Here is a 13,776-nt window from a genome sequence, read left to right as displayed (position 1 = left end):
TGTACATTTAAGTAGTTAAAAGATAACTACTGTGAGATATTGTGATACTGCATGATAATTTGAGAAAATTTAAGCATTTCTGTTGTGATAATAATAAATTTTTGTTCATTTTTCATCGGACTTGTGCATTCATTTCATAACGAACCCGTACGCACGCAACAGTATTTTTGCCCTTTCGAGAAGTGAGAACTGAATTAATTGAATGAGAAATATATCTCTAATCAAATACGAGGAAATACGTTTAAATAAAATGGAGCAAAAAATGTGTATAATTTAATATTCCGTACAAAGAAGTCAGATGGTAGATTTTTTCTCATCAGATTTTTTCTCGAGTGTTAGTTTTACGTCATGAAATTTTTAAAGTGTTCCATTTAAGCTAGAGATTAATAAACAGAGCTGGCAAGCATCACTTTAGCATATCTAGGAAAATATGCTTTTCCAGCCAATGCAATGGAACGTCTTGGGCTACATCTAGGCGTCCATTAATAGTTGTAACGATAATATTGGGTAGAATTAATGATAAGCATGCCATGCCACCTTGAATATTAAAACTGTCTTCCAGTAATATTTCATCCAATGTGTATTTAAAACTTAAGCATCATTTAAGATATTACAATCAAAATATATTTATTCAGTTATTTATTAACTAGAAAGCCCGGCGGTCATACGAAATGACCGCTGTTCTAGATATTATAAATTGTAATTAAAATTATTTGTGCAAAGGTGTCTGATAATTTAAACTGAATTACCCAGGGAAGACGGCGAGGACGCCTCTTTGCTTACTGCCCCACGGAGTTTCCCCCTTCTACTTACTTAACTGCTTAAAGTAGAGTGCAATGAAAGAAACTACTAGCGGTACATTTCTTAAGAGCCCACCGCTAGGTCAGTCAATGAAGGTGATTTAAATAATGAAACGTTAATTCCCATTTCAAAGATCTCTTTGTACACAACATTTCTTATAAAGTTGACCGTGTCCAAATGTAGGCTCAGGTAAAAAAAAATGCCAACACGCTTAAGCGTTTGGCCCTGAGACTTATGGATGGTCATAGAAAAGGCAAGTTTTACAGGAAATATAAATAACTATCGGCGACAAAGAGACACTTAAGCCGCATATATATACGGGGTGAAGTAACATCATCCCCTCCAAAACGGCTGGCTCCCGGGCTTAGCGAAGCACACCGTTGGATTCCGCAGGTCCGTGGCACGCCATTTTGACCATTCGCCTCTTCTTGGGATTTTAATTAGCCGAGATATTAATTAAAAACTAATTTTCCCTACATTTTCCACTTTCTTTCTTGGATTTTCCCTATTAGAAGGATTTTACTACGTGGCAAATTCTTTTTTCTCGAATATCTACGGAACTGCGCCGAGTTGAAATTCGAGCCGCGTATCGTCGGATTCCAAAAAATTCTCCGAATCCATCGATACCGTTCTCATCTTCGTACGACTTTAATCGGCCGAGATATTAATTAAAAACTGCGGAAACGTTAATTTCCGCGCTCACTTTTCCGAGTGGCAACAATAAACTATCGTCGACACACACTTTAGCCTCTTATATATATATAAAGGTATATATTTTTATTAAGAAATCTTTCATCAAGGAAAAAGGGTCATTGGAAAATTTAGATTTTAATATAAAAATGTGACTTTTTGCACTTATTACTGTTTTGAGAAATCTATTAACGGATATTAATATTTAAGTTTCTCAAGAAAGAATTCAACTGCTATTAACAATTCATCACAAGTACTTTTCTTTAATTACGAATCTTAAATTTTTGCATTATTCAAAAGTTCTTAGATTATCTTTTGCAAAATTTAATTTGACAAAATTTTGCGCATGAAATAGTATTAATAAAAGTCGAAACGCGTTTCTGAAATCTTAAGATTGTCAAACTCGTTTGTTTGTGTAATTTTGCTTAAAGGTCTGTGCTCATCCTGCTTCATGAACGTTCCAATTCAAATTTCATAAAGCGAGAAGATTATCATATCAATACACACAACAACAATCAAAATCAGTCTTAGAATTTCGAATTCAAAATTCATTCCATCAAATCATAGATCATAAAAACTATTGCGCAATTTGTTTTGTCAGCCTTCCTCTGTCGAAATTTGCTTACTCGTAACGAAAACGTTTTACTAAAAGAAAGAATAAATTTATTTCACAATCACTAAGACCTCTTTCATTCAATTAACTTCATTTAATTTCAATCGAAAAAGAGTTTTTCGTATTCTTCCGTCTTTAAATTGATTTTCTATTATGCCTGTACTTGGTCGACTGTCATCCAACACACAATGAATAAAAGTTCGCTCTCTAAATTAATTAAAATTTCCTGATGAAAATTGATTTGAAAGAATTTTTCACTTTAGCTGTTCAGAACGCTGCATATGTTTAAGTATTGTCATGCTTTATGAATTACTTTTAAATTCTACATGTGATGGCATATTGAAACGATGACAGAAAATAAGGGCAAAATTTTTGAAAATCCATGAAGCAAGTGCTAATGGCAGGTGATTACTTCGAGGCACTTGATAATATAGGAAACAGCTTTCAAGAAGAAATCATTTAAAAGTTGAAAGAGTAGCTTTAGTTCTTTTAACTTAAGTAACGTTCTCGAAAAATGAAAAATTTTGCAATTATGTACATTATTTTATGCTTCTACGAATTAGTCAAATCTGCGTAGATTTCGAATATCTAAAAGATGGAATATGATTTTAATACATCAGTTTCTTTGACAACTTGACAACCATGCAATTTAGAACACAAAAACCCTTAATACTGCAATTTTCCCAAATGATTTGAAGCTCGTAAATTATGATTTAATAGGTTTACTCGAGGTTTTGAAGGTGTAAATCAAATAACTGTTAAAACAAGCAGAGAATTATTATCTGTTTATTACTTCTTGTTTCGATCATTTTCATTAATAATTAATTTTTTGACACCAGTACTATATCAGTAGCGGAGAGTATGGTGCATTCATATTACTATATTTAACTATAAAAACTCTAAAGTTATAAAACTAAAACTGTAAAGAAAATCTGAAAGGTTTCACATTTTAACGGTTGTCCAAAAGGTTCTGTTCAGGTTTCTTACGCTCTACTTAGCTCTCTGTCTACCAGTCTGCTGCTACACTCGTTCCTACTAACCCAATTTTTGGCCTTTTTAACTTTATTCTTAAGCGTCATTTTTTTCGCACTTACGCCATATACAATTCAACAGAAAATTACAAAACGTTTTAAAAGCAGCATTGCAGCATATGTTTAGAATTCCCGATGCAGTGCTAAGTGTTGACCTAAATATTATTCTATTTTTTTTTTTCAGTCTTTTCTCAGATCATCATATCAATGTTCAGTTTTCTTAGTAAGATGACCTACAAAACTTATCAGGACTGGTTGATCGTCTAATTTGTTTAGGGAGCATCTAATGTACTGAATGAGAACAGGGAACATACTCAAGATATGCTCGAGTATGTGTAGAATGTACAAAACAAGCAGGAAGGGTTAACTTTACCCTTTATTCTCCACGATATTACAAGCGCTCCCGCACTTCTGGATGCAAAGACCAACCACTTGAGGTCTGAAGGCAAAAATATAAGAACTACTAACTAACTAAATTTAAATAAGTGCTAAACCTTGAATACTTTACACAGATGACTAACACTGAGGTTGGCCTTTCAGATTATTGCGTATGTATAACGTAAACTGCGGAAAACTACAATACGTTTTAGATATCAAGAGAACTAAACCTCTGGCCTTAAAGGCAGACAGCAACTGATTGAAAGCTCGCTTGAAATACAGTGGCAAGCAGGCTCACCTCTCTCCATATAACTCTGTTTGCGAAAAGCCACTACTTAAATACTTAAGCGTTAGCAAGTGCAATTTTCATAAACAATTTAACGTGTTTATTCTGGCCGGAAGTGGAAAATAAGAGAGGACAATAAATTTTTAAAACAAAATAAACGTTAGTCAAACTTAAGATCCTTACAAACTGTTTTTGGCTTTTTTATTATTAACGTTTTGTGTGTTAACTTTATTTATGAAATACCACATTCTTCGCACTTACGCCGCCTAAAATTCGATTCAACTGCGAAATCACAAAATGATGTTTAGAATTAGCATATCTTTAGAATTTCCTACAGAGAGTCTTGCGTCATGGGGATAAAAATGTTTCTTTCCGTATAGCGTTGCCATTGCGCGGTTGGAAATCGTTGAGTTTATTAGTAAGATCTTCCTTAAAATTTTACATAATATTAGGTAGAGAATAGAACAATTCCGAAATTCGGGCTTCCAGGTGCCCTTATTCGGGTGGAGGACAACGTTATTCAAAATTTGATGAATCTAGGTACCGTTGCTTTTTCACTTTGCGAGAAACATAGATGCATTCACAAAGATTATTCACTATTCAATTTCTTTAAATATAATCGAGGGCGATAATATTTCGTGGCAACAATATGAAACCAGAAACGGACACCTATAGTGAATAGACACAAAAATGCCGTTTCGAGACTAACCTGTATGAGCTAAAAATTGACGGGTGCCTGTCTGTTACATTTGTTCCAAACGGCCGCTTTGTGATGCGTAGGACTAGTTCTTAAGATTTTTAATATATCTTCTATTTTATTGATGAAATGTTCTACATTTTGTTAATTTCACATTTTTTTCCTTTAAGAAATGAATGTTATTTTTTATTAAAATTTATACAAAAGTAAAATGAAACTAATTGATAATGTATTTATTTCTTAACGATATTATACCTGAGCACAAAGTGGAATAGTTAAAACATTGTGTAAAATTGGTCAATGATACAAAAAATAACGAATATAATTCCATAGTTTAGCGCTGATGTTTTTCGTAAGTTAACATTTATGAATGAGCTGCCTAAAGTACTTGGATAATTGGTTAGTACCATGTTAAGATTAAAGTGCAGTTTCATAAAATTAAAGCTATCTTATTCTCTCATTTCGCACTTGTAACGTCTTCAAAATATTGTTTATTTTTTCTTAACTTTGAGACTCTTCTGTTGCTCAACTACAATTCTAATTTTCAAACTCTCTGGTATCATATAATTATCAAAAAAGAAACAAAATATCTCAAAGGTTTCAGATTTTAAATTACGTCCGAAAGGGGCATTTTTTAACGTTTTGTGGGTTACCTTTATTTATTAAATATCATGTTCTCTGCACTTAAACCATAAAATTCAGATCAGTAGCAATGTCTCAAAATAATTTTAAAATGAGCTTATCTTTAGAATTTCCGATACACACTTCCGCGCCCGCTGGGGACAAAAAGTTTTTTTTTTTTTTTTTTTTTTTTTTTTTTCCCCGCCGTTGAGTGTTGCCATTGCTCTCTTTTAAATTATTGAGTTTGTTACTCAAAAATTTGTTTTATGATCGATTTCATATTTTGTTAAAGTTTTACAAAATATGAAATCGATCATAAAACAAATTCCAAATTTCAAATTTATTTTCCACATGCCCATATTCGTAGGAGGATTACGCCATTCAAAATTCGATGGCTCGCTATACCGTTATTTTATCCCAATGCGAGAAATATACATACATTTATGCAGATTTTTCATTATTTAATTTCTTCAAATATAATGCAGGACTCTAACATTTGGTGGCAACAGTTTGAAACATGAAACGGACATTTATAGTGATTCAACGCAAAATCGCAAAACGAAAACAATAGTCCATCAGGGACAAAGCCCCTTTGGACTAATAAGCCACAAACGAAAATTATAAATTGTAGGGTTATTGATTAAACATTCTACAAGACAGGTTTTGCATCTTAAAAATTTTTGTCCCTGAGACTGTCATTGAGAAACATAATCCTGCCTTAAGAAACAATTCGAAATTTGAAGATCTGGCTTCGACGTGCATATATTAACGTGAAGGAATACATGTGTTCAAACTTTGGTGATTCTACTTGTCGCCATTTCTCCGTAGTGCGAGAAAGAAACATGCATACAGATTCTTCGTTATTTAACGATAGAAATTTCGTTGTTGCACATTGTTTGAATTTTATTTATTTCATAATAGAGATATGTTGTACTGATATGTTGTATACGTTCATAACACCTATTTTACATTTTGCTTTCATTTTTAAGAAGCTATGTATCACTCCAAAGAGTAAAAACATTTTAACGAATGAATGGTATATCTGTATTTCTTAATGTACGGTCATGACTTTCAGAAGCACATTTTAAGAAATAAAAATCCTAACATTATTCATTACCTGACATTGAAAATGCAACACCAAGAAGGATTGGCTAGAAAGTGATGAAAATCAGCAAACAGCAAGAGACAGCAACGAACAAATGTTATGTATAGAAATTATCTGATAGCGTTTTAAAAAAATTAGGTGAATGATTTTCTGATTTATGGAAATCTTAATTTCTATTTGATTATGAATTATTTAATTTAAGGCTTTAATTTTGGGGAAAAACAGATGCTTCTGGAAATATTATTTAGTTAAAAGAGTATTATTTATTTGCCTCTATTTGTAAATCTTGTACAAACTTTTATTCATTGTGAAAGAAGCAGGGAAAGGGAGCGCCAAGTCATGATTTCGCGCGCTTTAGAATGTTCGAGAAAGAATTTTCATTGTTAGTTGACCTTAAGAGAGGAAAGTACGTGACGGAAAGGTCAAAGGTTGCTACTTGTCTTTCAATGTAAGTCATTCAGGTTTTTGGCGATTGAGGGTCCGGTTGTTGGCTGAGTGAAGAAGGGCGCGCATGCGCGATCACCCTTATTTCCGCATTCTGGAGTTGAAAACGAAGATTTTGCCATAATTAAGGGGGCGATAAGTGAAGCCATAGTGGGAGCCCGTTTTGGGAAGGAGACGAAGGAAATTCGAGTTGGAGACATACTTTACTTTTGGCTGACTCTCGGACTGACTCGCTGATTTTTGGGCTTGCTGGACAAAATGTAAGTGACTCCGAGAGGTGTTTTCCGGCGGGGAGCGGCAAATATGCTCCCCGGCCGCGTTTTGGTTAAGAGGCGAGACTCTCTTACAGACTTACTCTGGACACTCTTACTTTTGGACTCGCGCACTTACTGGTTGGCTGGACTTGTGGATGTTACTCTGGAACTTACTTGGGACGTTACCCGTGAAGCTTGCTCTTGGGATGAGTAAGAACAGGCGAGCCGTAATTTCCTAGCAACAACGTTTCTGACCGGCGAAATTTGAACGAGTTACCTGCGTGTTGACATAGGACTTTCAGGACCAAGCGGATAGCCGTCCTGGGCAGCAGTGCTCCTGTTTCTGTTCTACAGTAGTGAAGTGGGTCTACATTTTTAGAACCAGTGTCAAGATGAGCCCGGCCGACATCAACGCGGGATAAGATAAGAGTCCTCCGCTTCAAGATGTCCCTTCAAGATAAGTTTTATTTTTTTTTGGTGTGTTTGAACTTTAGGCAAGCTTTTCAAAAACGTCCTTAGCAGAAAAAAAACAACGTCAAATCTAAAATTTAACTCTCAGGCCTTTAATTGTTTCCCTTTCCTTTCTTTTAAATCACCAGACAAACCTTAAGTTTTTTTATGAATTTAAATGAACAGACTCTCAGATGAGGTTAAGATTTTTCTTATTGTGTTGTAATTGAATAAACTGATATTTAATCTGGAACCTCTTACAGTATGTTTTCTTTATATATTTAATATGAACTTTTCCTTTATATCTTGTATATGTTTTATGTTTTCGATCCTCTCACGGCGCGGTCCCGGAATGCATTTTTTTCACAACGCAAAAATGCTGTACACGTTTCACTATACGATTACTGCCTTTTACGGCAAGTAGTTTCATATTTAACATTTAACAATATAGGAATTTCAGATATAACATGGTACCTAGAAGTAAAACTATTTAACCTTGGTGTCGAAACTTTTAATATAACACAATAAGTGATCTTTATTTTGAAGTGATATGCATAATAAAGAGCGAGAACACCGCCAACTCAGTAGGTTTGGTCTGGTCTGGTCTGGTAGAAATGTGGTGGGACACGCTGGTGTTTACTTTAAGTAATGTAGGTGTAGTCCCACCACACTTTCATCTAGACAAAGCCCAAAAGATCACAGGGCTCACCGAGCTGTAGTGGCACGAAACATTTGTTTCGCCTCAGTAAGTTGTAGGTTCAGTAAGCTCAGTAGGTTGTAGGGCCACCTTGGACGGCGATATACGAAGCAACACCTCTAGATGCAGAGGAATGTCCTGAGAAATGGCTCTCCATTTCTTATCAATCATTTGCCACAGTTCGTCTTCTGAACGCAGAAATACCAGGGTCTGCAAATGGTGCCCAGTCACATCCTAAATGTGTTCGATTGGTGAGAGATCAGGAGAGAACGGTGGCCAAAGAAGTACAGAAGGTGTACAGATGCTTATCTGTACACCTTTGCAGAGCACGTTGGCTGATGCGAGCATGCGAACAGTGTGTGCTTGGGTGTTATTCTTCTAATAAAGGAAAAAGGCACTCCCTGAAGGTAGCAGAATGTCACTGGACTCAGTACTTCCTTTACTTCGTACAACGAAGTAAAATTTAGACCATGTCTAAAAGTTTAATTAATATCTAAACAGAAAGGGTTAAGAAATTAGATTATGCAAAATTAAAAAAAAATAAACATATAATTAATTTATCCTACTCTCAACAGAAAAAATTCGCACATTCTTTTAAAAGTAATTATTTGCTATGTACGAATGGAATAAAGAGCGATTTCTAAATAAATCCCTTTTTATATTCCCTAAGTCTTTATATGATGTTCTGCACAGAAAATATTAAGCGATTTTTTTATAAACTAAATTACTTTTACTCTTTTTACTTGATTATAAATGTTATCAGTCGATTTATGTCCCTGAATATATTTTAGATTCTAAAGCTAGCTCAAAACCGTTATCAGAAATAAAAAATAAAAAGTCATTATTTTGTGAAATTTGGAATTCATTTTAACTAGTGTTTATACTAAACATGTAAAAAGGGTTCATCGTTACTTATGCCCATATTTTGGTAATATTAGACGTATTGTGTCGTACTGTAATTCCATTTTAGGGTGCAATTTGTTCATCCATGAAATTCCGACTGTATTACAGGATTTTTACAGATTTGAAGTAATTTTTATGGTATTATTTCTTATCGACTTACAGAGTCTAAAGCCTTTTTCTTCCAGATCTACCAGGACCTGCTGATTTAATAGAGCTTGATCCACCTGCTATCAAGGGAGAAACCGCAACTTTACACTGCGACGTTGAGGAGCCTGGATTACCCCCTGTGTCTATATATAGGTCTGTATATAGGTGACATAATTTTTTCATGCTTAATTATTTCTACATTTTTGAGTATTTTATAAAACTTGAGGGTAATATGTCTTCAGTCAAGATAAACTGCAATCTACAGTACTTCAAGACCATAATTTTTCGTTTAGTTTTAAAATTTATAGCTGTCTCACTCACAGTTGTCGGTAACAGTTGTTTTCAATTAGGAAATATACATCCCTTAAGCTATAAGATTATTACACAAAAAGACAATATTGTTAAATACAAATATCTCTTTACATAATGCACTTCAGTGAACCAAACCGATATCAAATAACGTCATAAACCTAGGAAATTGCATTCTATTTGAAGTTGCAGGTCATATCAAATAAATATCTGTATTTATACTATGTAATCATTCTGCATCCAGTATACTTAGTAAATATATACTAAACCACTTCTTAGCCAGCAGTGCAACCGAAATAACGAATTTTGATGTATTAATCTCAATTACAGTAATTCTGCATACATTAACCTTTAGAAACCTTCAGAGATAAATAATAGCTATGGAAATTAAATCCAGATGTCAGAACTGTCTACACATTTCAAACCGTTCATGAAAACGGCTGGAGAGTATTCGTCATACATTATCTACCAATAAATATTTGTAAACCCATGCAAATGCCGGTATATGTGGTCCTGATATACGTTATGCCCTCATCCGTTAAATATCGTATATAAAACATCATTGTTATTAGTCACATGCAAGATGCCACGAAATGCCGAATTATCTTATTTCGAGAAAGATGTAATCGTCGGGTATTACAGAAATGGACAACCCTTAAATGGCATATCTAGCGAGCGTAATTATATAAAATCGACAATGACCTATGCGATTCAGAAGTGGAAAGTGAGCGGTGATTGTCAGAATGTGTCTCAAGTCGACAGACCTACAAACTGGGAGATAGGCGGGTGCTGTCCAGGAAATTCGGAAGAATTTCACCCAGCCGACTGCCCACATGCTTCAGGAGTTTCCACAGCCATCCGGAAGTGTTTTTTCTATGAATGCCACCCGTAAGGAAGCACATCTGCTTAGTTTTCATGGTCATGCTGCCGCTCACAAGCCTTTGACCTCAAAGGCCAACAGTGCTGCTCTGCTAATGTGGTTAAAAGCACGTCGACAGTGTACCGTAGATCAATGGGAACGGGTTCTTTGAACCGACGGATCAAGGTTCAGTCTCTGTCATTCGGATGGCAGGGTAAGGGCTTGAATAACGTCTCCTGCCAGAACGTATTGTGTCCGTAATAAAGTTCGGCGGAGATCGAATTATGGTCTTGAAGTGTTTCTTCTGGTATGGACTAGAACCCTTCATCCAAATTCATGGTATGTTCAGCACCGATGTTTATGCCCTATTTCGGATGACAGTGTGCTTCCTAATTTGTGGCAGTTTTAGGGTTTGGACGCATATTACTTTTAGGACGACGACGCCATCTGTCTTATTGCAAGGTTCACCTTGGATTGGTACGGTAACAATGAGGTCAACCGAATGGACTGGGCTGCACAAAATCTAAATATCAACCGTATCGAGAACCTCTAAGACGAGTTAAATGCCGAATTATGGCGTGCAAGAACCGCCCAATATCGGTGAAAGAATTTACATGTCTCCTACTGAAAGAAAATATACCAATAGCCGTCATACAAGGACTTGTGGATAGTATGTTCCGCAGGGTTGAGACTGTTATTGCTACTTGCGGAGGCTGTACCACCTACTGAATATGAACAAATTTTGATTTTCTTTTCTATCTCAGGTGTCCAAAATATATCGGTAGATAGTGTAATTGTCAACATTGTGACATGTGATCTTGCCTTACCTTGTTGATCGGCACATAAAAGCTCTCTGATTGGCACATAAAAGCCTTTGAATCCTGGAATCACACGTTACAAAACATAAACTCCTAAATGAGAGATAAGTATGAATTTTGATTTGCAGACGTTAGCCTAATATCTTGAGCTGAGTACGCTATTTGGCATCATTGGAATAAGGACTATATCTGGAAATCTCTCTACATTTAAAAATAGCGCACACTTTATGCATTAGTTCAACTTTATTTCTGCATTATTTTGACTTCTTCTTAACGTATTTGTCTATATTTTAAAGAAATAGTTTGAAAGTTTCTCTTGGATTTGAATCTCATAGCAAAACTTGGTAAGAAAGCAAAACTTTGATTACAATTTTGAATAAAAATTGGAGTTAACTTAATTTTTAAATGCTTATTATAGATCTATAAACATACTACATAAATCAAAATTAGCTTATGCAAATGTGAATTGTTAATTTACACGTCACGAAAATTTCATTTCATAGTCAAATGAGAATAATAATCTGCTTTATAACTATGTGCATGCTATTTTAAACATAACTTATAACCACAAAATATTTTTTTCTAAAAGCATTTATGTGTGTGTATTTTGTTATGTCCTTGCAACAAGCACAGAAATAAAACGTTTTCCTACATCTCAAACTCTCAGATATTGAGCTTTCTCATGTTTCGTACATAGCAAGCAGTCAGCCAAAAATCCAAATATATTCCTTTTTTTTCACTTTCAAAGAGAAATCTTCTGGCACTTTTCCATTGCCAGAAAAGGAAAACTTAAGACAGTCCTTCGGCTTGAATTGGAGCGAGTTGTTCTGAAGGATTAACTTAGAATATCATGGTACCCTAAAGACTTCCAAGTATTTTTACTCGAAAAAAGGCACAGAAAATGAATCATGACTGGAGCACTTAAACTGCTTAAGAGTTTTCTACTGATGAAAATGGCACTTACAATTCTGTTAATCATACTCAATAAACTTTCTATACACTGTTGAGAGATTTTGTAAATAAAAAACATAGCAGTCTCCCATTTAGCAACAATACATGTTATCACCCAAGTAAGAACACTAAGTGAGATCAGTAAATAAGGTCACTAAGTGAGAACAGAGGTGGCAAATGAATAAATAATAATAAAAATGCAGATTCAGTTACCAGAAAATATTTTGGATTATCAACAATATATTTATGGAGTAGCAGGGGTAAAAATTTCTTTCAGGCAGTTAATAACCGACATATAAAACGAAATTAGGGCAAAATCAATGAAGCAATACTGGTCATTCAAAGCTGTAATAATTTTACAAAATATACCTCACTCATATAATTTTAAGAATGGGAAACAGATTTTAAATTGAGGACTATTTAATATTCTGAAGATCCTAGTGATCACAATATTTGTTCGCAAGGTGACAGACCGAAATTTCGATTACCTCCTGAATTAAAGATTTGCAAGCTAATTTCGTAAACACAGCTCGATTTAGTCGTCTCTAAACACTTGTCGGAAATATTATTCATTCTAGCAATTCTGATAAAACCTTGTTTGTTGTAAACGTGCTTGAGCTTCGGTAAAGGGCTCATGTGCATTAGGCAGAAGCACAGCGAGCGAGAAGTAGCAAAACCTCCCGATCTCTGTATTAGAACCTATGTCTTGCATTCATTAGTTGGGATCGCATCATAAGATTATAAGATATTTCTCCAACTTCCCTAGCGTTCCTTCGTGGTGTAACGGTAGCACTCCGGGCCGGTATTCCAGAGGTCCGTGGTTCGATTCCCGGCGAAGGCGGTTGCATATTTTTCATCTTTTCTGGTTCCAATTAACCTAATGACTCTACAAGATGAGGTGTCATAAAGGTTATCACATGTTATGAATTTTAGCCACTGTTAGAAAAGACTAAAGCAATCATAATGCATCCTGGCATAAAAAGGTGTCCGAATACTTATGCTGGTTTCTGTTTTACCGAACAGTAGTCAACTTGAATAAAAGTGTGTGCACCTTTGTGAAGGGCATCAATATGAAGGCATTCTGAAAGAATAGTCAGCACCTCATATTCAGTTTTCAAAAGATATTTCCAAAAAGATAACTTAAACGTCAAGATACGATTAATATAAGAAAATGGATTTCAAATTCTCACTAGTGGAAATTCAAAGGTTCAAATTTATGTCTTTAAAGAAACTAATCTGAATACCATTCTTAAAATAGACAATTTAGCTATTTTTTTTTCATTTTGTAAAAGCGGTTTATGTCCTGTAATTTCGAAACATTTCTTTAAAGGCTTATTTTGCATATTGTGGATGGGTTTACATATTAAAATTTTTCAGTAAAATTAGAAGCAAATTATTAAATGCAAGTTTCTTTCTTTATGGTCCACATATAAAAATTTAAATTTCGGATATATTTAGTAATACATTCAAATAACCAAATAATCACTCTGAATGTTAAATTCATTAAATCCATTTCTTATTTAACATACTTATTTGATAAACGTAAGAGAAGTACAGGTGGGGTGATATTTTTGAGGAGAAAATGTTATAAATACAAGCCAACGGTATTCATTTATTCCATTTACGAAATGCAATACACATAGATAAATATCGTACCAAATTCATAAATGAGCTGTTCAAGTAGTCTGATGTCTGTATACCGTACCTGTATACTGTATACCG

General features: G+C 34.5%; 1 protein-coding gene across 1 annotated transcript in view; it reads left to right on the top strand.

Moving 5' to 3' along the window:
- Nucleotides 1-13,776, top strand: part of LOC118199035 (hemicentin-2-like) — a gene marked incomplete at its 5' end in the record, with an annotated part of 837,377 nt that overhangs the window by 338,180 nt on the left and 485,421 nt on the right. The window contains one exon of the mRNA XM_085806510.1: nt 9,156-9,270. Coding sequence (XP_085662636.1) covers nt 9,156-9,270 — 115 coding nt within the window. The remainder of the gene's footprint in view (nt 1-9,155; nt 9,271-13,776) is intronic.

Source organism: Stegodyphus dumicola, chromosome 1 (assembly GCF_044657685.1).
Source record: "Stegodyphus dumicola isolate Sdum_Otavi_A_Nest chromosome 1, ASM4465768v1".
Taxonomy (NCBI): Eukaryota; Metazoa; Arthropoda; class Arachnida; order Araneae; family Eresidae; genus Stegodyphus; species Stegodyphus dumicola.
The sequence above is the reverse complement of the archived record's forward strand: the minus strand, read 5'-3'. Positions and strand labels throughout refer to the sequence as shown.